Below are 24,517 nucleotides of genomic sequence, written 5' to 3' on the forward strand. Positions count from 1 at the left end.
CTTTTTATTATTGTGACATGGCAATGGATATACAAAGTTTGTGAAATGCCGACCTTCCTCAACCATGGCGTCTCCCTTCTGGGTGACCGCCTTGATGCGGGGCTCATGGCCGGATATCTCAGCCTGCAGGGCCTGGTGCTTCTTCAACAGGTTCTGGACACCAATCAGGTCTTTGCCTGGGGCAGATTAGGATACAAATATTTTTTTATACATTATTTGGATCCTCATTAGTAGATGGACTTCCTTGTCTTGGACAAATAATAACAGTGAAGGCAATCTTGAACTACTCTCCGACATTTCTCCAGGTAACCCAAAAATATCAGTCTTTCTAACAGGATTGTACAAACGTCTAAATGACTAATATGAGCAATATATGAATGTTCCCTTCATATTAGCACATCCATCCCAGCGTTACCACGCTTAACCCCACGCAAACGCACCTCTGTTGGTGGAAGCGGCGATGGGCTCCTTCTCCCTGATCCAGGTCTCCTCGTCCTCCACATCCCGGAAGAGCTGCTGCAGACGCAGCGAGTCAGACAGCTTCTGCTTGCGGGCCGCCATGGGCTCCCGCAGCGCCTCGTAGCGCACTACCAGAGCCTCCTGCTTCTTGCGGATGTTGTCGGCGTCAAAGTGCCCCGCCTCTTGGAACTGACGCGCCTGGATGGTGATGCCGTCGATACGGTCCTATACATTTAGAGGATATAGTTTGAATAGCCCTCGCCATAAACGATGAGGTGGTACATGCTACAGTTCAGACATGAGTCAGTGCTTCCATTACAATTGTAGGGAAACGAGTTCAGCAGTAAATGAATTGCACTGAAAAGTAGATTTAATGAGATTGAGACTTTTCTCAATATATGAATCAGTTTTAATGTTTGTTCTTGAGTGGTTTTATGGTTGTACCTGGTGTGCAGTCACATCTGCCTCAAGCAGGGCGTGTTTCTTCTGCAGGTTCTGGACGCTGGTCAGGTCTTTGCCATAGTCATCGGAGGCCAGGTGACCCTCCACCTCGTACAGCCACAGCTCGATGTCCTCCACATTCCTGTTGAACTGCTGCTGCTGGTTGGCCTCACGCAGCTTGATGCCTATGAGAAAAGATGAGTTCAAAATAATAATGATTACATTTATAATGCATAAAAATGATCCAAAAGAGGGGCATTCCTTAGAATGCAACTACCATTTTGAATTGACTTTGTAACACGCAAAAACCTTCTCACCTTTGAGTTCAGTGGCTTCCAGCAGCTTCTTCCACTGGGAGCTGACCTCCTCCATGCGGGCAGCCACCTCGTCTGAGGCATAGTGCTTTCCATCCAGCAGCTCCTGTCCCGACTTCTGGAGGGCATCGATGCGGCTCTGGTTGGCAGAGAGCTCGGCCTCAAAAGCTTGGTGCTTCTGAACCTTGCCTTGCAGGTTGGAGGGGTCCTGCGATAAAGACAGAGATGGGTGGAGATGATAAGAATATGAGTTGTGGGACAAGAAAATGGCTGCAAAATACAGAACCATGTTGGAGAATCTAACATAAGTAACTGTTTATTTTATTTATATAACTTGGTCAACAGAATCAAGCAACAAATAAAGTACAGGTCTATATGAAGACCGTTTGTTCTCGGAGTTGTCAATAATGGTATTCTAATATGCAATTTTTATGAGTCTCCTTAATTACGCACACATTCAAGGCAAAATAAATTGAAGTTCAATATTACCTTGTATGCCTCATCAGTGGCAGTCTTCATCTTCTCATTGATCCAGCTCTTGAGCTCATCAGAGTCGCGGAAGAACTGCTGCAGGTGGAAGGAGTCCTCCAGGGCAGCACGGCGAGACTGGGCACGCTCATGTAGGGTGTTGCGACGGCTCAACAGCTGGCGGGAGAAAGCATTTTTTGGGGGTGGGGGGGGGGGGGGGGGGGAATGTCAATATACGAACTGTAAAGATCGTTTTTTCTTATATATTGTTCTTTCATAGCAAGTTTCTGTCCTAAATACTTACAGCGTCTCTACGGGTGGCCACATCCTCCTTGGCATAGTGATTGTTTTGGATCAACTTGGTGGCAAATTCATCCAAAGCCTAAATGAGAAGGATAGATATGAGCTAACAATAACTTGAATGTGCCAAAAATTCAGCAAAAAAGTTTTATTAAAGAGAAGTGGCAATAGTATAGCAATGGAAAAAGCTCCTAAATGTGGATCCAATATCAGTCCAATCCAAGAGCTTGTAGATGTTTCTCATATACTTCTGAGGTTGAGTCTAGTTGGTACTCACAGTGATCTTCTCCTCCTGGGCGCTGAGGGACTTCTCAAAGTCCTCGTGTTTCTTCAGAAGGGCCTCTACACTGTCCAGGGAGTCTCCCAAATCCTCATTCAGGAGGAACGCCTTCAACCACAACATGGATCATTACATTTCAAGACAAACGGAACAGAACCAATTTCAAGTTGTGTGCAGTATTTAAGCATTTAAAATATCAAACATAATTCTTTGAAAGGAACTAAAAGGTCTGTGCATGGACATTAATGTGTATACGTGTGTGTGAGTGTGTGTGTGTGTGATGGGCGTACCTCCTGTTTGCTCATCCAGTTGTCCACCTGCTCCGTGTCCCTGTAGAAGAGCTGCAGGTCCATGCACTGCTCGTACTGCTGCCTGCGCACCTCCCAAAGCTCCAGCAGGGACTCCTTCTCCTCTGTCAGCACCCCAAGCTTCACACACACACACACACACACACATCACTGACATCAAATTCTTTCTAGTTCAAAATGCATGCAGGAAAGTATTATGGAGAAAATGTGGCTCTCACAGGGATTGCAAGAGTCAAGATAGAGTGAATATGGCAAATAAAAGTCCTAGTAAAATAAATAAAGAGGAAGGAACAACTATCTACATGTTGCAAAAAATGTGGATTTGCAAGGAAGAATCCTACCTTCTCCTTCACCTCATCAGAGGCATAATGTCCGGTGTTAAGTAGGGCCTGGCCGGCCTCGTCCGTGGATTTGAAGCTGTCCTCATGGGCATCAATCTCCCCCTAGTCAGTGTTGGGAACGACAGTCAGTCGACACACATGGGATTCTTTAACAAACACATTGCTATAGTCATAGAGAAGGAACATTGTTATCTCTCTGTAGATATTGTTAGAACATTTGTATTTCTATGCTATTACTAAATTAATCTTTTGTCAAACAAACCAAAAATACATCCACACGCCGGAAGATGAAACTCACTTGTATTGACTCTCCTTCAATCTGGCCCTTTTCATAATTTAACTTCATAAAATAACAATGTATTTGTGGCTGGAAACAAGACGTAACCTCACCTTGTGTTCCTGGTGGCGGTCAAGGAGGGCTTCAGCTCCAGCCACATCATTGGCCAGCTCATCAGCATTGATCAGAGCCTTCATCTCTGTCACCCAGCTGGTCAGGTCACGGAAGTCGGCGGTGAAGCGCTGTAGCCTGCAGGGGAGAGAGTCGCTCTGACTATCAGTCAAGAGGGCTATGACCGTTTACGGAACAAAACCAAGCCCAACTACCTGAGACATAGTCATCAAGGCCTCATCTGGATGCTCTATACCAGCCATTCCCGACCTTTTACACTTTGCAGCCCACTTGCATAGTTCAACTATTTTTGCGGCCCCGCAACACATCCGTTCATGTGCTCATCATATATATTTATCAACACCACAGGAGCCCAACAGTTCGCTTTCCCAGCCCACCTGCATTACCCTCACAGACCACTAGTGGGCTATTGCCCACAGGTTGGGAATCACTGACCTAAAAAAAACATCCACAGGTGAGACCCATTTAGAACCACAATGAGATTACTTGATGCTAATGGAACTAGTGACAGAGCAGCTCAGACCCAGTCGCAAGCGAAAACAATAATCTGTCTGCAATGAAACATAATGTCCATGTTGCCCCCGCTATGACTGCGTCCCACCAGCCCACCTGTAAGAGTCGTTGAGGTGGGCGTGACGCTCGGCGGCCAGCGTGCGGATCTGCTCCCAGTTAGTGATGAGCTCGTCCCTCTTCAGGTGGATCTGAGAGGCATTCTGCGGATGGGTCTGCTGCAGGCGCTCTGCTTCTCCTCCCAGGGTGTTCACCTAAGGACAGGAGGAGGGAGAAGAGATCAGGAGGATTGGAGGTAGTTAGCATTGCTATATTCAATTGAGTGAAAGACACATCTAAAGTCTGGGAAGCTGTATGTAGACCAAATGCTGTGAAGGGTGTATCGGCCCCAGCACGCACCTTGTCTTCGAGGGCAGCCAGGTCTCTCTCTAGACCCTCGTGCTTGCGAAGAAGGGCCTGGACGCTAGCCAAGTCACGACCAAAGTCATCAGATGCCATGAGTTGCTCTTTTTCCTTAATCCAGCTGATGGTCTCATCCACATCCCTAAGGAATAAGACGCAATGACTAGCTGTCCACAGCTTTTTACAGTGACAATTTGGCTCTTTTTTTTTTTATTATTGCCATCTCAGTCTATCATCTCTTGCTGGTATATCAATTTAACTGCAAGTGTCACATCCCAAACGTACCTGTTGAAGCGCTGCACCTCGGCAGCACCAAAGAGCCGGCCCTGCCTCTGCTGGGCCAGGCCCTTGAGCCTCTGCCAGGCAGCGTTGACTTCATCCTGCTTCCTGACAATGAGCTCAGCCTCGGGGTGGGTCTCCTGGGTGAGTTTGGCCGCCAGCTGATTAACCTCATTCACCCTCTCCTCGTGGGCCGCCAAGTCCGTCTGGAACTCCTCAAACTTCTTCTGGAGCACCTCCACATGCTCCAGGTCTTGGCCCAGCTCCTCCGAGGTGGCCATGGCCTCCTGGATAGGTGCAAGTTAACATTTTCACACAACAGCAACAAACTGTTGGCAGGACATTACACTCTGCACTCCTCTACGCAACGTGAGACAGTAATTTCAAGCAAAGGTATCCCCAAAACACAGAAGGGATGCATGACCTCGAAGCCCAATAGGAACACTCCACCAAAGTTCTTGGCCATTCCCTGACATGTTCATTCCCTTCCCAGATTGTACAACAGAGTGCTCACTGAGTATAGCTTTGGCCCTTGGGAACACGCAAAAAGCCATTTACTGATGCAAAGATGGTCAAAGAATGAGTGAAGCTGCTGACTTAAAGTTAAGCCGAAGGAAAAGACAAAGCAGATCCAAATGTCAGAATCCCTAGCAGGACCTTTCCTACTTTAGAAATGTATGTGGACCCTCTTAAAGTGTATTTGAAAATCCCTGGTATAAAGTTTGAGTTTACATTTTGCCTAGCTTAGCATCACTCAAAAATGTGCCGTGCCTTAAATTACACAAACCTTATCACTGATCCAGTCCAGGGCATCCTCACACTCCCGCAAGTACTGCACCAGCTTCTGGGCCTGCAGCAGACGCACACCCTTCTCCTTGGTCTTCTGCAGCAGCAGATCCCACAGGCGGTGCAGCTCCTCCAGGCGAGTCTGTGCAGCAAAGAAAAGACAGCAGGGTCAACAAAAGAGGAGGACAAGGAGAGGTGGGCAAAGAGGGATAGACAGGGGGAGTCGTGAAAAAAGGTTTAACCGAATGATACAAATGTATGGAGAAATTCGTTAAATGACAATGAAACTCAGGAAAGTGTGGAGGTAAAGAAGAAATAAGGAGAGGAAAGTATGGGCAACAGGAAAGGCTGGAGTCAGAGCGCATGACAGGCAAACTTCAAAACCCATGACTGAAACGCCTCATTTAGAAGCCGACACCGGCTTAAGGATGGGTATTAAGAAAAGATGGACCTTCACTCACGTCCACATAATACGGTCTTTAACAATACAAGATAAAGGGCTTATCAATTGATGAGAAAATGGAGAATAAACTTAATTTAGGTCAATCATACCTGTTAAGATTAAGCATTAATCTTGCCTTAGCTGTAAAAATCTCTCAAAACACAGCAAACACAGGATAATGACTAAAGTAGCCAAACAGAAGGAGAAGGGGACAAAGGTCCAGGCAGTTCACAGCACCCATTTACCTACTTGTATATACTCAGCCATATTGAAACTTTTTACTATGGGTCTCTGTTGAGTCCGGTAGGGCGTGTAGGACTAAACCACACATGAGGGGTTTAAAAACATTGTATGGAGACTGCTGCATGGGTTGATAACCAAACACTCTTTCTATCTTAAGTTGGTTGCATTTTTCATGCAGTGTGATTTATTTATTTTCTTTAACTCAAATTGAATGGATGTGTCCCAATCCTCAAACGGCTTCCTTTCTCTGTCTCTTTTCAGTCATGACCATTGATAGGTAACCATTTTGTTTTGTCATCCATCAATATCAAGTGCTGGGGAAAGGTGACAAAGATGCCATTTAACACTTGGGACAATAAAGATTTAGTGTTATAGTTACCGTATGGTAAGGAAGGGTGTGTGTGCATATCAGGATGTGAGAGTGTGTCTTACACGTATGGTCTCAGAGGCAAAGTGGCCCTCTGTAATCATAAGGTTGCCAGTGTCGTCCAGTTTGATGATTGCTCCGGCGTTGGCCTGCACTTCTGCCTCAAAGGCCTGGTGTTTCTGGAGCTTACCCTGGGCAGAGGACAAGCAGTGCAACTTTAGTATCCTATTCATACAGGATGCATTGCCATAAAAAACGTGTCCAAAGTTACAACACCAAAAGGTCTTATGACAGTCATTTCAACACAAGGTTTACAGTCGTGCTGCTCATGAATTGCCAGTGGCAAGCCCAACAACAGTCAACACAAGGAGTATTTCAGTAAAAGCTTGCAATTAAATTGAATCTGGTTCCTTGTATATGCTAATGCTCTGAACTAAACTAAGGCTGACTCAATATTCCGAACCATACTATTACTTTGGAAATGTACACGCCTTACTAAGTGAGGTAGACATGATTGTAGTCCATCTGGTGTAGTGATGCATTACTCATCGACCCTCCCTGCAGTTTGAGTGGGTGGGTAGGCTACTACACATGAAGTCCTTTCACTTGATAATGCTAACTGGTGAAACTCTATATTAGCCTATTTCAGGCAGAATTAAGAGTAACAGTAGAATATTTGGCACACATTGCAATCCTCATCCCTGAAAGTGCAAAAAACATTGTCTTCTCATGGGGTCGGTTTTTTTCAAAAAGTGTCACACAAACAAACCTGCAGGTTGGTGGGATCCTTGTAATTCTCATCCGAAGCAATCTGCAGTTTCTCCTGGATCCACTTCTCCAGCTCATCTGCATCACGGCGGAAGAACTGGAAGCGATAGGAGTCTTCCAGTTTCTGGCGGCGCACCATCGACAGTTCCTTGAAGCGTCGGTAGCGGTCCAGCACCTGCTGCCGGCGCTCCTGGATGTCGTCAGCCGACTCCAGCACTTTAGCCCCGCTGGTATCCATTCTCTTAACACACAGAAAACAAAGAGGTAAAATAACGGATCTGGAACTGAGTGAGATTCTCTGGATATTAATGTCATCACTTGTGTTACCACGAGTGGCTTGCAATTACAGCAGGAAGTAGAACGTTCCCCCAGAAGAAAGCATGCAAGATAACTCCTGGGGAGGTTCTGGCAGCAATCTTGATAAACAGTTTTTCTGTCCATTATGGCAGCTCCCATTTGGACTTCCTTATGCAGAGAACACTCAGTGCTTAGTCCAAGGCTGCCATGGCTACGCGAGAATGTTCTCCAGAATTCTTACTTGGCCGTTTAAAATTAGCCTACCCCCATTCGTTTAGTTCCAATAGCACACTGGAAGATTCTACAGCCTTTTCACATTCATAAAGTAGACTGTTGTAATACAGTGGTCCCATTATGGATTTTTAACTCACCACTGAAATGGTCTTAACCAAGTCAGACACTGGACTTCAAGAAAGGAAAAAGGAGAAGACGAGGATATGTAGCTATCTTGAGGGAGAAATAGCTGCTGTGGCCAGTTAAACTAGCTTCTTGTGAGGCTAGCAGCTGTAACGAGAATGATGTGGGGTGGGGTGTGATGGGGTGGGACAAAATTCCACACAGCTCTGAACAAACAGTGACCAAGCTTCACATCACAATGGGACTGCAGTCGTCAGCCCCCCCATTACTAAACCCATCCTGTGCCCCTAGTCACATTCTGTTAAAGTGAATAGGTCCTAACAAGCGCACACAAATCCACATGCACCCACGCAACCCGTTACACAGGTATGAAATAAAGGAAATGATCAAAGAATGACATCCATCCATCATACAAAAGAGTCCTCATAATTACGTCTTAAGGAATAAAGAATGTAATTGGCAAAGCTGCTGACTACACTGCATTGCATTAAGAACAGAATTCAGTGAACAGAGTGGCAATTGTATTTCAGTGGAAATAACTTTGATATGCTTAACCAACTCAAGGTCAATGGCCCTCATGTGGGTAGAATGAGATAGTAGGCCAGAAAGAAAATGAGAGCAGGCCAGCCCTGGAGGCGATACACCATGTGGGAATGAATAATGATGAAAATGTTAGGAGTCAGGACAGACGCAGAGAAATCTGAAGAGGTGAGTGGGAAGAAAAACAAATATACTAAACTACAAACAACATCCTGGAAACCAAGATGCACCTCTACACTAACATCTACAAAATGTGGTCCATCATGAATCCAAATTAATGTGGCTGTGGTGTGGCAAGGTTGTTACTATAAAGGTCGCTATGAATGGTACAACAAAATTCATGGACATGTCATGAGTGCTTTCATGAAGGTGTCATGAAATCTTATAAATACCCAACGGCTTAACATGGGCATTTCATGTGGCACTAGACCAACTCCATCTACTGTAAATATTTGAAATACTGACTCGATTTTAAAGGAAAAAAATATTAAAATAAAGGATTACCATCCTCTCCACACTGCCCCATTTCTGTAAACAGCAACTGGCTATGGCCAGCTGATAACCATGTCTCCCCTCCCCCAACCGAGACCCATCCCCCACCACTGGTCCCAATTCAGGAGGATTTAAATCATCCCTGGATTTAGTGCTGTGTTCTAGCCAGATATTTGCCTGTGAGGGATGAAGAATAAAGATCACAGGACTGACCACACAGACAGTTACATGGACAAATAACAGTAAGTCTTTAGTGAAACAACCTTTCTACAGTGGTGTCATTTCGCATAGGGCATGACGTAAATGCGGATGACACAGCACATTTTACAGTCAGGTGCGACACTCACTCCAGTGAGAATCTGAACAGGTCAGTGGATTCCAAGACAAGGGTTTGCAAACTGTAGATGAGGGAATTCATAGTTAAGTAAAATAGAAGAGGCCACTTTGAACTAGAAAGTGTCCTTTTCCACATGAAAGCCCAAAGTACAGTACATCTGCAACGGCAGATAGCACAACATTCTGATGCTGTTAATGGCAGATAACACCTACTCGTCCTCCATTTCACTGCCATTTTTACATAGTGTTTTTCTACCATGGCGGAATTCTCTCGCACACACCCACACATTACAATACTGAAAAGTATAGTGAACAGACCCCTCCAAGCTCACAGAGAAAATGTGCTGAAATACAGCAGTGGGAGTAGTCTACGATCAAGCCTGTTATGTGATGGTGTTCCATGTATTCCCACTTCTTCAACATAATCAGGTCTGTCAAGTACAGAGGTGCCACAGATTCCATTTGAGAAAAAAGACAGAAATATTTATAGAGACCCTGTGAGGCTCCAATCTATGCAACATAAGTGGGTGGAGGGAGGCATGGGCTATTGATTCATTCCATTAGAACTACTGCCTACGCATTGCCTTTAGTACCTGAATAATTCAGTAGTTATTGTAGGACCAAGCTGCCTTCCTATAACTAGACTAACACATTTGAAATGATTTCCAACTATTCAGGCTACAGCCTTCCAATACACTAACTAGGTAGACAGGAGGAAACAAAGGGATTAAAACAAGAAAGAGAGCCATTAGTGTGGCCTTGACTCCACGCTGCTCTTGGTTTAACTCTGTAGAGCAGTCATGACTTCTCATAAGCAGAAAGGCCTCTCCCCAAAGGGAGGCCAGAGAGAGCGGGGGAAACGGATGAGGTCATGTAACAAAAAGCCCCATCCTGGTTTCCAAATTACACTTTTGGACACCACTGTTTGTGAATGGCTGATGATGCAATACTGGGAGGATAAATTCCAACGGGAATATACAGGAAACACGAGGGCGGTACCTTATTGTTTCCCTAATATGTAATGTGCAGACCAAATGTTAAATGAAACTGAAGAACATCACCTGAAAGATCAAAAGCCTTGAAAATACGTCCCATAAAATAGTAAAAACTTCTTAGTTTTATGCTTTTATCAATCAGAATTCATGCTAAAGAGGAGAAAATATTGTTGCCACACAATCCCAGAAAAATAAAACAGACCAAACTTAAAACAGCTATTTAAAACTGAAGATTGGGGGGAAAGAATTAGGGTCCTATGGCAGTCACACAATCCAATACAAATCCATAGCATGGTTTGAAGGAAAACTACATACTGACTGAGAAATGAGAAAGTAGCGCAGTTAAGGTGATTTCACATATAGTATAGTCCTTATTGAACAAACCAAACTCAGTCCTCTCAGGGTGTGTTCACACTTCACACACAGTTCGGTTTTCTAGAGAAAATGATTTGGTCAAGGTCTCTATCGTTCACACTGGTATTTTTAACATACAGACACAAGGAGTTAGGTGTTTAGGCATCTTTGGTCCATATAGTGTTCATATATCAGTCCAACCGCGCCAGAGTTTTCTTGGAAGCGAAACGAGACCCCACAATTCAGGCGGTGTCGGTCCGCTTGTTTGGTGCGCACTAAATTTGAACCATGAAAGCTGTCCAATCAGGTTTCTCCTTATGCCTTTTGTTTAGGTTCGGTATTAAAAATGACATGGCACTATGCGCAAAAAATCTGACTAATCAATCTGAATTTGTTTAGAGAGCTAAAAGGGACAAAGTGTGACAACACCCTTAAACTATTGTACACTTTAGGCCAAGGGTTACACATAAAAAAAATCTAATACAGATATGCAAATAGAAAAACACACACACAGCATGCAGTAAAAACACGCCTGACTATTATTCATTTACCATGCAGCTAAAATCCATCACAGTACCCTTAATGTCTCAGTCATAAGTCAATCATCTTACATATATTAAGCCTCACCCACTTGTTCTTCAATCAGCCTAGATTCATTCTTATTAATGTGCACATGCACATCTAGTGAAATCTATTATCAAATTAAAAACTGATTTAAGATAGATTTACAGATCAGTCAAGGTGCACCTTTACTTTCAAGTCTGCCATTATGAATCTTCTTATACATAACAGAGCTACGTAAGAAATAAAGACAATTTAAGAAACAAATCTTGTGTCTTAAAGCCTACACAAGAACCGACTACACCAGTAATTTAAGATATTTTACTGTTTTTATCTATTGCCTTATTGTATACCATCAGTACCTGTGGTGATGTGGATATACAGCCAGTCTGTAGAGCCTACCCTCCAAAAACAGTCTTTACTAAGGCAAAAGGAGACAAAAACAACACCATTCCTTCTCGTCTTACGTCCTCTGTAGCACAAACAGACGCATTGCCCCTGCAGTGGCTAGGCAATGTGGGGAGAAAGCCAAGACCAGCCTATCCCTTCTCTCTATCCATCTCTCTCTCCCTTTTCATCCTTCACTTTCCCTACTCAGCAAAACAACATCATTTACTTTCAAATACTTAACCCTCTGCTATCAGCATTCCAGAACCTTCCATGCATTGATCTGTCTAGATAAACCTACAACGTAGGCTACACCTAGAACAACATCTCGAAAAGCACACACAGAAAACACACTCGAATGACACACGTTTTTACCTTCAGTTTGGGTTTAACAAACTTGGACATGGTGTCAGTTGCCTTTGGTGGCTGGCTACAGGGCACAACGGTGAACATAACAATCAATAAGGATTTAATCACACTAAAATAATGTATTGGAATACACACATAGATGACTATGAAGTGTAATAAGTAAGAAGGATTCATAATAAAATAAAGTCAAACATTTATAGGCTTCCAATCCAACTAACAGTGTAACAGAATCAACCCAATACACTTGTAATTATTTAGGTAACTGAAGTGATCCACTAGCTCAGATCTTTGCATATTGAAACACCCACTAACTAATCTAGTCTCAGGCAAGAAGGGGAAAGTAGCACTAGATCTAGTTACAAATGAATGCAGCTTGATACCTGATATTCTGGCAATACCTAAATTGCTGGACAACAAGGCCATTGGTAAATGGAAGACTTAACATGTGCAAGCCAAGCATGATAGCCCATTCTCAGTCCAAATTAATTTAGGCTATTACTGAGCCCAATACAAATGCAATGAAAATGATCATATAGGTATTTAGAAATGTTGGCACCAACGTGGGTGTAATCCATTCAAAGACAAAATAAAAACATACTTTTCTTTATGAGTAGGGTCTTCAGTTAGGACGTCACTTCCTTGTTCAGTGACTTGGATAACACTGCACAGTGGGCACATCACTCCGGCCACGCCGTCTCAGTCAGTGAACAAGGAAGTTACGTCCCAACTTGGTGAGAGGACTGACAGATGGCATTTCCATTTTTTTTTGGTAGTCTATGAACTATCAAGGCCAAAAAGTTAAGTATGTAAAAAGAACACCCATTGTTCACTGATTCTTATCCTTCACAACCATCTGCAGGAAGCTCAACCCCTGGTATAGCTATAAACAAAATAAATCTGCCTTTTTTGGACACTATCATAACTCAATTAGTAAATGAGCACTGATGTATACTTGAGACCACAAGAGTGGATATTCACTCATAGGACTATCACAGGCTTCTGATGGATGAGATCTCTGGATTTTTTTTTGAGTGGGGAGGGGCATAACTAACCAATAAGTGATGCCACTCTCCAAAAAAGCTTGTTAGACAGTCAAAAGCAATGATGCAGGACTTAATGAGTCACCCTGTCCAAATTAACAATGTTCATCAACTTGATGTGACCCTATTTGTCTACCACAACTTAATAAAACTGATCACAGGATGCAAAGCCTACTGGTCCCATCTGTGCACGCCAAATATAGACTTGGCGAATACAAAATCCCAAAACCTTGCATACTGATTTTCTAACATTAAGCACAAAAGTGACCCATTATACCACTGCCCGAGACATATTCTGAATCTCATACTATTACCAATGTGAGAAACCGAACCCGAACCGACGAGCATGCATGAAACAGCCAGATGCAACGTATTGAGACTCACATCTCTACATAAGCTATCTTCTGTAAAAACAATTTTATTGACAGTGAACAACAATCTTTAAAGTAATAATCAGACGTTTTTCTGTATTTCACTAGAAGAAAGTGTGATCATTGCCGTTATGTCATACATGTAGGCGTTGGTCAGATAACAGCTGGAGCCATTTGTGCGCTAGCATTCCAACAATGCTGGGCGGGTCCGTCGTCGATTAAGGCCGACAAATACTCAACTGTCTAGCGGCGATAATGTGCATATTTTCCATTGAAATAAAAGTGATATTGTAGAATTACAATTTTGCATTCCAGTGTATGCAGTTAATCCCTTTAATAACATTATACGGAAACATTTTCTGGACATAATGTATAGCTAGTTACGTGTAAACTCGTGCTACTCTGCGCGAGCAAAGGTCGGCTAGCAGCCATACTACTAGGCAATGTTATTTATTCTGCTAACATTGGTCCCCATATCAGTGATGATGGTTATGCAAAAAAGTTCCGATAGATAATGGACAATGTGATACAAGGTGCGCTGACGCTGCCACAGTAGCTTTCTAAGTTAACTAGCATCAATTGAATAATTGTGTTAACTAGCTAGCTAGCGGAGGAATAACGTCGGCGCTAGGTTAGAACCAAATTATAGCTAGCTATGCTAGTTAGTTAGGTAGCATTCTGACATACTGTTAATCGAGGCCAACAAAAGAACATACAATTTAATGAATTAAATTGTTCGAATATGTGTTAAGTATACATAATGAATAATGCATAATGCCTACCTTTGCAATAAACGTGAGAGGCTTTCAAGAACTGGATCGAAGAATCGGGCAACAGTACCCTTATGATGTCGGATCCAAAGGTTGTCTATCTGGTGAATATGATGCAGTGACGACATACACCGCAGCGAGAACCGAAAATGACGGAAACTGTCGGAAGATACCGAGTTACGATGCCGAACAGCCGTTAGAGGTCGTGGTTCCAACTGATGGTGTACTAGTAAACTTAAACCATCAAATTTGTTTGGAACCACAATGCCAGACACACACACACCACTGAAAGAAGAGTGGGGTTCTCATACAAAATGTTCTCACGCCAATCACAATTTTGGATGGATGTATGGATGGATATAGCTACATAGACAGTCTATGGAACACATGCTAGCCTACACACATAGGCCTACATCGAGCAATCTAAGAATAACAATTGCTAAAGACAGTTAAATGTCTTTCAAACGGGTATTTATTAAACAGCCCCTGTACCACTATACACAAACATCACCATGGGACACACAACCATCAGATGACGGTGATCAGAAATGGCGCATTCCCAAACAGCGTCTCACAGTTTTTGATACCGTCCAAACTGCCTTCAACATGCATCTTAAATACCCTGAATAAGTCCAAGTAATTCTATTTTAAGCATTGAACAGCTGCCCCACATGCAATCTGCCATAGGCCTAATATCAACAAAGAAGAAGATAGACGACTTCACTTCTTAAGATAAATAATAAAATGCTTTTTATGCGTTTTATAATTGCTTCCATTAATGTAGGCTTCGGCAATTGAAAAGGTCTTAAAACAGTAAAGTTTTAGAACCCCCAAAAAGTTTGAAAACTCATACCACCATTTTGACACGCCCTCATCTCACCTGGGATGATTGTTAGCCCGTTAGTGTGCTGCTATAGGGACTTGGACAGGTGTATCCTGCTATGTAGTATAGTTTTGGGGGGAAAACCCATCTGTATTGTGTTTTGCTTTTCTCTTAACAAACTACAGAGTTTGTTCTCTAACCTATATTGACATTTTTAATGATTTTAGTGGAACGTTTGTTAGCCAGCTATAGTAAGCTACCCTAGCAAACTTGAGGATTGCGGACGGCGGGTTAGTGTTTTGGAAACCCCATTGTCATAAAAAAGTGTGCTATTTTGACATGGCAGGTTTAACACTTCAGGTAAGCACTGGGAAATTGTAATTCGTGTGCAGCATAGGTCATGTAGATAACTCAACTCAATTTCTGTACGTTCTAGGCTAGGCTAGCCTAGGCCTACTTAAAAAAATTGTTCTGTACCCACGGGGACATGAAATTATGAATGAATCTGGCTGTGAACGCTTACAAAAGGCTTATTTGGGTAATGTAGCCTACCTTACAAAAAATATAAACTGTCTTGTGGCTGGATTCGATTCACCGCCTAGGGGAAAGTAGCCTATGTGTGATAATAAATTATGGGTTTGTTTCCTTTTCCATTCTGTCATCCTAAACGTGTTTTCTGGGGTTTTAGATGTGTGTGAGCTAGTCAAGTTCTTCCACCCCACGTCAGCTGTTGATGTTTAAGGGGCTTTGTCTTTTCAAATGCAATGCATGCAACTCAGCTACCTCCCCCTTGGGGTTGACAAGTGATGACGTCTGGTTTTGCTTCTTGATCTTCACATGGAATCAGCCAATTGTTTTCTTCTTTGGCAGAACACTTGCATGCAAGGCTTTGTTGATGGAGACATCCTGGACCCCAAATTTCAGCAGCGACTTGAAGATGCACGCACCACGCTCAGGCAGGAGATCCAGCGCGAGCTGAAGATCAAGGAGGCAGCAGAGAGGCTTCGACGTGCTGTCACTAACCGCAAGAGTGCTGCTGATGTAGAAGGCCAGCTGAGAGCATCAAACCGCAAGTTGGAGCACTTACACTGGGAGTTGCAAGAACTCACTGCCCGTGCCATGGCCACAGAAAAGGACAGAAATGCAGGTATCATTTTATCAGCTTGTAAATAATATAGTATTTAGTATAGATTACAAATGCTGCCAAACTTCTTAAGGATCCACACCCTTTCTGGTTTGGAAGTGACCATAAAGGAGATGGCACTAAAATGAAGGCTCTTCCTGTGCCTGAACAAAACAAAACTTTTGTTTCGCTTTTTTGAAGTAGTAGAGGACACCACATCACCTGACCCATGTTGTTGGGAGGAACCCATGTCACCATTGGCTAATCGTGTCATCACATTGAAAAAACAGTTGACCATGGAGACCAAAGTTAAACAGGGGGCTGAGAACATCATTCAGACCTACGCCAGCAGCTCCGTAAAGGTTTGGGACTTAACACATACTGCCTGTTGCAGTATTAAACAAGCTTTTTACCTATCTTCTCAAATCTAGGAACCAGTGCCTTGTGTCCTTAACTTCTCTTCTCCAGGACCGTAAATTGGTTTTTACAGCCCAGCAAATGTTACAAGACAGTCGGACTAAGATTGAGTTGCTCCGCATGCAAATTGTCAAAGTTAACCAGACTAGAAATGGGGATAGAGATGCCACAGATATGGATGGTGAGTTAGTCAACACAACCATCATGGGACACGGATAGCAGTGCACACAACCTCAGACTGGGGCTAAGATTAATTGTTCAGCATTGCATGGCTTTGTGCTTGGATTAGTTGCAATGCTGAAAAATCAATCTTAGCCCCAGTCTGAGGTTGTGTGCATTCACTCCAGAGCACTCTTAATGGTTCCAAATGTATTTCATTTTATATTAATTAATCCCACCATGCTTCTCGGAAATTATCTAAAAGTTGCGTACCTTTATGTACATCTGTACCCTCTTCCCACTCAGGTCGAAAGCCAGATGCTATTGGTCTTCTCGAACTAAGAGTGGCAGAACTCAGGCACCACCTAAAGATTGAGGCAGCTGTGGCTGAGGGTGCCAAGAATGTGGTGAAGCAACTGGGGGGACTCAAGGTGCTGGATCACCGGGGATTAGCAGAGGTAGACCACTTTTAACCTATAAATGACCCAAATTGGTTTATCCTAATGTTAATGGTGCCAGTTTTCTTAATTATTCCCCTATTGGTAATTCAGGTATTCAAGGTATTCATTCAGACAGAATACTCTTAGCTCTTAATAGATATGATTTCTCCAAACATCAAAATAAAAATAGCCAACCATAAAAACACACTTCCAGTAAGACAGGCTAAATGTTGCAAATCTTCTGCTGCCCGTTTTTGTAACCACTCATTGCGTGTACTGTAATGTTTGGATCTGTGTGTATGGGGGTGTTCACACAAAGGCCCGGGCACGATTTCAAGAATCCTCTCAGAAGATTGACCTGCTGCATCTGTCTTTGGAACGGCGATTGAATGAGCTTCCCCAAGACCATCCCCAACGTGCTGCTATAAAGGACGAACTCACTCAGGGGTCAACACCCTCCATGGGTTTGCAGAAAGGAAGCTTAAACTCCAGTACTACTTCAGTTTCTTCTTCTGGCTCTTCTAAGTTCTTTAAACCCGTCAGCCTTACAGGTAAATAACAGAATAGCATTGTATTTGCATTTCTGATTCATAGCTCTCATTGTATTAGGTACAATAAATAAGACATTTCTATGATCAAATTTTTCTGCCTGTTGTATTATACAAGTCTTTATATCTAACCATCCATCCAAAATGTGTTCTAATTTGTTTGCCCAAACCCTTATATGGACTTCCAGGGAGACTTGAGGTACGTATTATGGGCTGTCAGGACCTGTTGGAATCTATTCCCAGCCGCTGTCACATGACCAGCATCCAAACAACCCCTGAAAGCCCCTCAGAGGCTAAGTCCTTGAAGCTGAGAGCTGGCCTTTATGGTCGAGGCACCAATGGCAAAGCCTCTAAAACTGACGAACTCTCCTGTAAGTGTATCCCCTGTAAACACAACCACAATTTGTTTTCTAAATGCTTTTCCCACCCTGTTTTACATGTCCCACTCTCATATCCAAATATAGATAACCTTTTCTTCTGGCTGGTTCAACTAATGATTTAAACTGACTCTCCATTTTTTTATTTGATATCAGATGAAACAACAGACTCTTAGCTTTCCAATTATATCAAGCATATCACTAAATGACTCTTGGTGTCAATTAGTAAATGTACAAATACAATGTATTCACATAAATTCATGCTGAATTAAGGAAAGTAAACCAGAAAATGTTGCCACTAAATATTGTGTTTCCTGTTTCCTGACACTTGTCCTCAGCTGAGATCAGCGCTGTGCTGAAGTTGGACAATAGAATGGTCGGTAGCACCAACTGGAGATCCCTCAGCAAAGATGCCTGGAACCAGAGCTTCAGCATTGAACTTGAGCGAGTCAGTCTTTCTGACTCACTCAGTCTTTTCTCCTATACATCTTATCTTGATTCTTATTACCATTACAATTATCAATTTAGCAACTAATCGGAAGAGAGTTAGTGCCTTTAGAGCCAAAAAATGTGTGGTATTTGTTTGTGTCACCATTGTTCAATCACCCTTCTTTAGTCCAGAGAGCTGGACATTGGTGTGTACTGGCGGGATTGGAGGAACCTGTGTGCAATCCAGTTCCTTCGTCTGGAGGACTTTCTGGATAACCAGCGCCATAGCCTGTGTCTGAACCTTGAGCCCCAAGGCATGCTGTTCACAGAGGTTAGTGTGGAGACCAGTGAGAAAACAGGGTCATGTATCAAAGGCCTGACTGTCAATGTGTACCACAGGTGCAGTTTGTTCCTCTTCAATAAGGTTAGTACTTTCATAGACTAGCCATTGGAACGAAAGGCAGTATTACTTGTAATGAGTGCTGTACAGTTACTAAGTACCAAGTACCAACCTACCCATATTTTCCAAGAATGTTTCCCAGATAGTGTTTTTCTAAGTGTGTTATTGTTCTGGAGATCGGGCTCAGCACATCAAGTGGGTGATACGATAACTCGAAACCATCAGAACATTTAGTGATTCCACACCTCAAAAACACAAACATTACTAAAATATTTGGATCAAAACAACAATTCAATTATTTAGCCAATGCTTTTTATTTAGCCAGTGATGTTTACCTCTTACTTTTTACTCATTCCCTACAAGCACACTAGCCATGTTTTATTCTTGATATTAATTAGTATCTCACTGTTTTCTTTTTTTAGGTCACCTTTATCAAACCTGTCATAGAGCGGCTCACCAAACTGCAGAGACAGAAGCGCATTTTTCCGAAAGAAAAAGGTAAATTACTGTTAAAGTATAATTTATTCATGAAATCATTATTTTCCTGGTATGGCCTAAGACATGTTTGAGATACAACTTCCAAACTAAGTATTTGCAGCCCTTTTGTAGAGGAAGTGTGCACTGAAAGCAGTCTCGATAAATGCATCATCTAAGTGTGATGAATGATATGAAGTAGGAAAATAGTTTCCCCCAGTGAATCAACCATTCCATTTCCAAGCTTGTAATCTATTTGGAACAGTTATTGATGAGCATTTAAATTATTGCATAGTATTACTTCAGTGCCTCATATTTATTGAGCTCAGTCTAAATTGACTACTCCTCATTGTGTATACATATCCTATGTTTATCTTGTGTATTTAATTCAGACTTTTTACCCTACCTTGTACACAAATATACTTTATATATACTAGTAAACTAATTTGACATGAGTACAGCTGTGTAGAGGAACACATTTGAGCTTTATTATATTAAATAAAGTTACGTAATAGTATTAACTAGAAGATTTAAACTGAGCCCGTCTCCTCAGGGAAACATTTTTTACGGGCAGCCCAGATGAACATGAACTTTGCTACATGGGGTCGTCTGATGATGAGCATCCTGCCCCCCTGTGGCTCCCTGGCAGCCATGGGCCTGGATGTTATCTCTCCCCCCATAACTGAGAGAACTGTGTCCACCCCTAATCTTCAAGGGTATGCAATGAAGCTTCAACCACTATTTAAAAACAAGGATTAAAGCAACTAAGATAGGCCTAACCCAACAAATGTACCAACAATATTTAGGTCTAGGTACACAACAGAAAGATGAAGAGTTAATATTGTAGGAATAAGTAAAAAAAAAAAAAAAAAAAAAGAAATCGGAAAAATCAGATGTTTAAAGGAACAGTAACACTGTTGCAGAGATGCTGCTGTGATGAAACTCGACTTTAGTGAAGACCGTCCTGCTAAAGCCCCACGTCACACACTGGAAAAAACTCCTGCACCACAAATCTCTCCCTCTGTGGTATGAGTCTGCCAGATGTACACATCCTTTTCTTCCTTATTTGTATGTGGCAAAGTGCAAGAAAGAATTCTGTGGTTGTTTGATTCTATTCGGGTATTTCAAACTCTTAACACTGTTGACCTTGTACGTCACTTAAGAAGCTTCATATTAAAAGCTTGTTCGCTCTTTACTTCTTTGCATAGTCAGTTGCTTGATGTCAAGTGCTTGTTCTCTCTCTGTGTTCACATCTCCATCTCACCTTCTCCCTTAAGCCTTTTATAGATGGCGCATCTGAATACCATGCACCCATAGAAAAGACCATATACCATCCCTCTCCTAAGTAAGTTGGTCTTCCATGTCACTCTGGATCTTCCCATGCAGGGTTTACGTAAACCTACCCTTTTTATCTAAGCCCTCCTTGCCAAGTAATCTAATCTATAATGCCTCTATTTAGGAAAAAAGGATTGCAGATGGACGATTTCAATTGCATCTCCGTTCTGGGAAGAGGACACTTTGGAAAGGTAAATCTCTGTGCTTAGATGTAGTTCTTCATGGATACCACAATGGATCGGATACCTCATAAAAGATATGTGGTGGGTCGCCAATTCAGGGTCCTCAGAGAATGAAGTGCACATTTCATGTGCAAAGATTGCTGGGTATAATTATATTAGAGGCTTAGTGCCTAAGTTTTAAAAACTGGTCAGATTAACAAAGTAATGGTCAGATAACAAATTAAGTGTGCGTTTTTGTCCCAAGGTCCTGCTGGCACAGTATAAGAAGTCTGGGCAAATATTCGCCATAAAAGCACTGAAGAAAGGTGATGTGGTGACACGTGATGAAGTGGAAAGGTGAGAGAGGCTGATGAGTTGATTAAAAAATACTGCAATGGCAACAACCTGCATGGAGTAGAACCAACTCAGCCCTAATTAAGCAAGTCTATAACATAACTCTCTCTCTCTATGTCTGTGTGTGCATGAGTGTCGTTAATCAGTCTTATGTGTGAGAAGAGGATTTTTGAGACAATCAACCAATCAGACCATCCCTTCCTGGTGAATCTGCATGGCAGCTTCCAGACGGTGGAACACTTTTGCTTTGTCATGGACTATTCACCTGGTGGCGACCTAATGACTCACATACATGCAAACATCTTCACTGAGAAACAGACCCGGTAAAAACTTTCACGCACAAGGTCTTTGAGTGGCATACATTTCAAGCCCTGCAGTACTATAACAACCATACAGTTACTGATGTAAAACTTTAATTCCATTCAAGAACTTGACTGTCTGAAAAGTGCATGTGTGTTTATTGTGTAGGTTCTATGCTTCCTGTGTGCTTCTCGGACTGGAGTTTCTTCATCAGAACAAAATAGTTTACCGGTGAGTTCAAAGGTCACTAGCCCAGCTAACCAGACTGACCATTCCACTAACATTTAGTCTCACATCAGTAAACTTGACAGTCTTGTGCTGCTGTGATGTAAACCTTTTCAGCCTAGGGGTTTTGCTACTGTAGTAAGTATCCTCATAAAAAAAATAAGGATTGAATCAACCTCCACAAAATCTGAACAAATCTGAACCAACAAGTCTGAAATAGACCAAACCCATTTAATATTGGAGGATGATTATTTTATTTATATAATCACACTATTAATCACCAGGCAGGGAAATTTGCGATTTGGAAAATTCCTACACCACATAGTGGATAATTTAATTGCAAGGTTCAATTTAATAAATGTAATTGAAAATTGTTTTAAGGTTCCATTGTGCTGCAACATCACCAATTTTTAACTAGAGGCTAAATACCAGTAGCAGTAGACGCATAACTGTTTTACGTGGAAGGCCAAATTAATCTATGAATTGTAATCTCTCTTACTCTTTCAGTGATATGAAGCTTGACAACCTGCTAATGGATGCAGATGGCTTTGTAAAAATAGCAGACTTTGGGTTGTGCAAAGAAGGTAAGTCAGTTTTGACAACATGCCATTTACTTGGGTGGGACTTTTAATCAATATCAGGGTTGTCCATAGATCATTAAGCATGGTAAAATGTCCATACTTAGTGTTGGGCAAGCTACTTGGAAAATATAGTGATCTAAGCTACCAGTTACATTAAATGAAGCTGTTTTACACTAAAGCTACCCACCATGGAAATGTAGCAAGCTAAGCAACAGAAAGATGGCAAAAGTAGTTTACAACATATGAGCGAAGTCTAGTTACGGCATGGCACTTGGGCACTCATTATGTTCATTAACGACACTTGTGTTGGCCTGCTTCAAGCCCATTGGGCCATGTACAATAAGGCAGCATTGTAATGCCGCACGGATACTCCTACACTCTGTCTTGCAATTCTAAGAACTTCAGCAATGTCAACACCATTTGGTTCATGATGCTGCCCGTTATTTTAAAAGATGTACCATTTTAACAGAACACTACATCAATCATGCATGCTTCAAACAAAGTGAAATAATAAATGTTTGAATGATTCTTAACGTGATATTTCTGTGTATCTGAATGCAGGTATGGGCCACGGGGATTACACTTCCACCTTCTGTGGCACACCTGAGTTTCTAGCTCCGGAGGTGTTGACAGAAAATAACTACACACGCTCTGTGGACTGGTGGGGTCTGGGAGTGCTCATTTATGAAATGCTGGTGGGGGAGGTAAGTTCTATAATGTGTTGACCCGAAGGTACAGTGCCTATAGAAAGTCTATTTTGCCGTAACATATACTTTTTGAATTTGCTTGCTATAACAGAACACATATTAAAGATGAATATTACGGTTATACATAAATTATCTATGATGCATTTCTTTACGTCTCTTTTCTTGTCACTGAAAGTCTCCTTTTCCTGGTGATGACGAAGAGGAGGTGTTTGACAGCATTGTGAATGATGAAGTTCGCTATCCTAGATTCCTATCACCTGAATCTGTGTCCGTCATCCAAAAGGTAAGATGGTGTGTTGCACTGACGTAGTCTGTTGCGTTGAATTAAAGAATAGCAGAGTAAGATCAGTTTCATCAATAGCAGTGCATAGGACAAATTATATTGAAGTGAAAATTCTGTTGAGTAAATCTAGGTAAGTTAATAGTTCAAATTAACTAGCATTTCAAGTGTGTATATTAAATTAAATAAAACGTTTGAATTAATGCCACTTAACAGAAGTCTGTAGATGGAATCCTATAAGTAGAGTGGTTGAATATACTTTGCCTGGATAATGATTTGCAATTTCCCGTTCCTGTAGCTGCTACAAAAGAACCCTGAGAGAAGACTAGGAGCAGGAGAGCAGGATTCTAACGAGGTCAAGAGACACAGGTTCTTCCAGGTAAACACTCACTGTTTGGTGGTCCTTTCATCTCTTTTTGTTCAAAAGATAATAATTTCACTTGTACATCAGTCAAAAAAGAAGAACCAGTGTTGCGCATGTAACCTCAGCAACCGGGGTGGCTACTGGTTTATATTTTCATTTGAAGTTCACATTTCTTAAAGGAATGCCATCGGTTGTTTTAGCAAACTATGTTTCAATGTTCAATGTTTTCTTCTTGCTGAATGTACAGTATTTTTTCTTTTGCAGGGTGTTGTCTGGGAGGCTTTACTAGCCAAAAAGGTGAAACCTCCATTCATACCCTCGATTAAAGCACCAACAGATGTCAGTAACTTTGACAAGGAGTTCACATCTCTCAGACCTGTACTTACCCCTCCCCAAACACCTTACCTCCTAACTGCCAAGCAAAAGGATATATTTGCTGATTTTGACTTCTGCTCAAAGCATTTAGTGTAAAGCTATTTGGAATGGTTTCCCTTGGCAACATAACCACTGTTGCTCTATTGTTTTGCCCCTATCTTTGCAAACTCAAGCCCCTGTGTACACATTCATTGGCATCCTACACTCACTGCCTACAACATCTGTGCATACTAATGAGACATTAGTCTGTTACTTTTACTTTGAAAACCACTGTTCTTAGCTAAATTGATTTCTTGTTCTTCTGTTAACTACAGTAGATGGTTTTGTTTTGTCTCTTCCTTGTTCAAATGTTTGTTATTGATTTGTGTTGTTAAGAATGAGAAGCTTTGTTTTATTACACATTTAAATGCATTTTTCTTGTGGGATTGAATTTGGGTTCAGTCGAATGTACTTTTGATTATATTACCATATTCTAATTTTGTCAGTGAACATCACTAAAATACAAGGTCTTGATTTATTTCTAAGATAAATATATGAAATGTTAAATATATTTTCTGATACATGATCAAAGCTTGCTTTATACTCCTTTTACAGTAATGAATAGGATTTAATTTACCAGAGTAGATTTGGTGAACAATTATTGTTTAAGTTGAATTGGA

At 41.9% G+C, this 24,517-nt stretch overlaps 2 protein-coding genes across 6 annotated transcripts in view; one reads left to right on the forward strand and one right to left on the reverse strand.

Annotated features, from left to right (window-relative positions):
* sptan1 (spectrin alpha, non-erythrocytic 1) overlaps positions 1 to 14,110 on the reverse strand; it is a 31,688-nt gene extending 17,578 nt beyond the window's left edge. For 3 of the 5 annotated variants that reach the window (XM_047045920.1, XM_047045919.1, XM_047045917.1), the window contains exons 1-17: positions 13,999 to 14,109; positions 7,119 to 7,358; positions 6,415 to 6,540; positions 5,299 to 5,439; positions 4,518 to 4,798; positions 4,230 to 4,374; positions 3,930 to 4,084; positions 3,302 to 3,437; positions 2,912 to 3,013; positions 2,553 to 2,690; positions 2,260 to 2,370; positions 1,987 to 2,064; positions 1,704 to 1,859; positions 1,218 to 1,422; positions 904 to 1,085; positions 441 to 684; positions 54 to 176 (exon numbers count right to left, since the gene is read on the reverse strand). In XM_047045920.1, coding sequence (XP_046901876.1) covers positions 54 to 176; positions 441 to 684; positions 904 to 1,085; positions 1,218 to 1,422; positions 1,704 to 1,859; positions 1,987 to 2,064; positions 2,260 to 2,370; positions 2,553 to 2,690; positions 2,912 to 3,013; positions 3,302 to 3,437; positions 3,930 to 4,084; positions 4,230 to 4,374; positions 4,518 to 4,798; positions 5,299 to 5,439; positions 6,415 to 6,540; positions 7,119 to 7,355 — 2,560 coding nt within the window. In that variant the 5' untranslated portion in view covers positions 7,356 to 7,358; positions 13,999 to 14,109. Of the gene's footprint in view, positions 1 to 53; positions 177 to 440; positions 685 to 903; positions 1,086 to 1,217; positions 1,423 to 1,703; positions 1,860 to 1,986; positions 2,065 to 2,259; positions 2,371 to 2,552; positions 2,691 to 2,911; positions 3,014 to 3,301; positions 3,438 to 3,929; positions 4,085 to 4,229; positions 4,375 to 4,517; positions 4,799 to 5,298; positions 5,440 to 6,414; positions 6,541 to 7,118; positions 7,359 to 11,411; positions 11,511 to 13,998 lie in introns of those variants that run through there. The other 2 variants (XM_047045921.1, XM_047045918.1) reach the window with 2 other exon arrangements.
* Positions 14,111 to 14,952: 842 nt separating this feature from the next.
* pkn3 (protein kinase N3) lies at positions 14,953 to 24,257 on the forward strand. Its single transcript, XM_047045923.1, has 22 exons — positions 14,953 to 15,169; positions 15,680 to 15,956; positions 16,137 to 16,294; positions 16,401 to 16,530; positions 16,815 to 16,966; positions 17,268 to 17,499; positions 17,685 to 17,867; positions 18,212 to 18,321; positions 18,490 to 18,633; positions 19,125 to 19,200; positions 19,730 to 19,892; positions 20,100 to 20,202; positions 20,454 to 20,521; positions 20,636 to 20,702; positions 20,938 to 21,029; positions 21,173 to 21,349; positions 21,495 to 21,557; positions 22,059 to 22,135; positions 22,694 to 22,836; positions 23,015 to 23,122; positions 23,418 to 23,498; positions 23,748 to 24,257. The coding sequence occupies exons 1-22, from the start codon at positions 15,149 to 15,151 to the stop codon at positions 23,952 to 23,954; spliced, it is 2,832 nt and encodes a 943-aa protein (XP_046901879.1). The 5' UTR covers positions 14,953 to 15,148; the 3' UTR covers positions 23,955 to 24,257.
* Positions 24,258 to 24,517: the final 260 nt, after the last annotated feature.

This window comes from Hypomesus transpacificus, chromosome 22 (assembly GCF_021917145.1).
Source record: "Hypomesus transpacificus isolate Combined female chromosome 22, fHypTra1, whole genome shotgun sequence".
In the NCBI taxonomy this organism is placed as follows: Eukaryota; Metazoa; Chordata; class Actinopteri; order Osmeriformes; family Osmeridae; genus Hypomesus; species Hypomesus transpacificus.

Excerpts from the sequence above, each read along its gene's own strand:
- pkn3 (XM_047045923.1), top strand. The coding sequence starts at position 15,149 with ATGGCAGGTTTAACACTTCAG. Across the intron at positions 20,203-20,453 it reads CACAAATCTCTCCCTCTGTG|CCTTTTATAGATGGCGCATC; the intron begins GTATGAGTCTGC and ends TTCTCCCTTAAG. Across the intron at positions 21,030-21,172 it reads ACACGTGATGAAGTGGAAAG|TCTTATGTGTGAGAAGAGGA; the intron begins GTGAGAGAGGCT and ends GTCGTTAATCAG.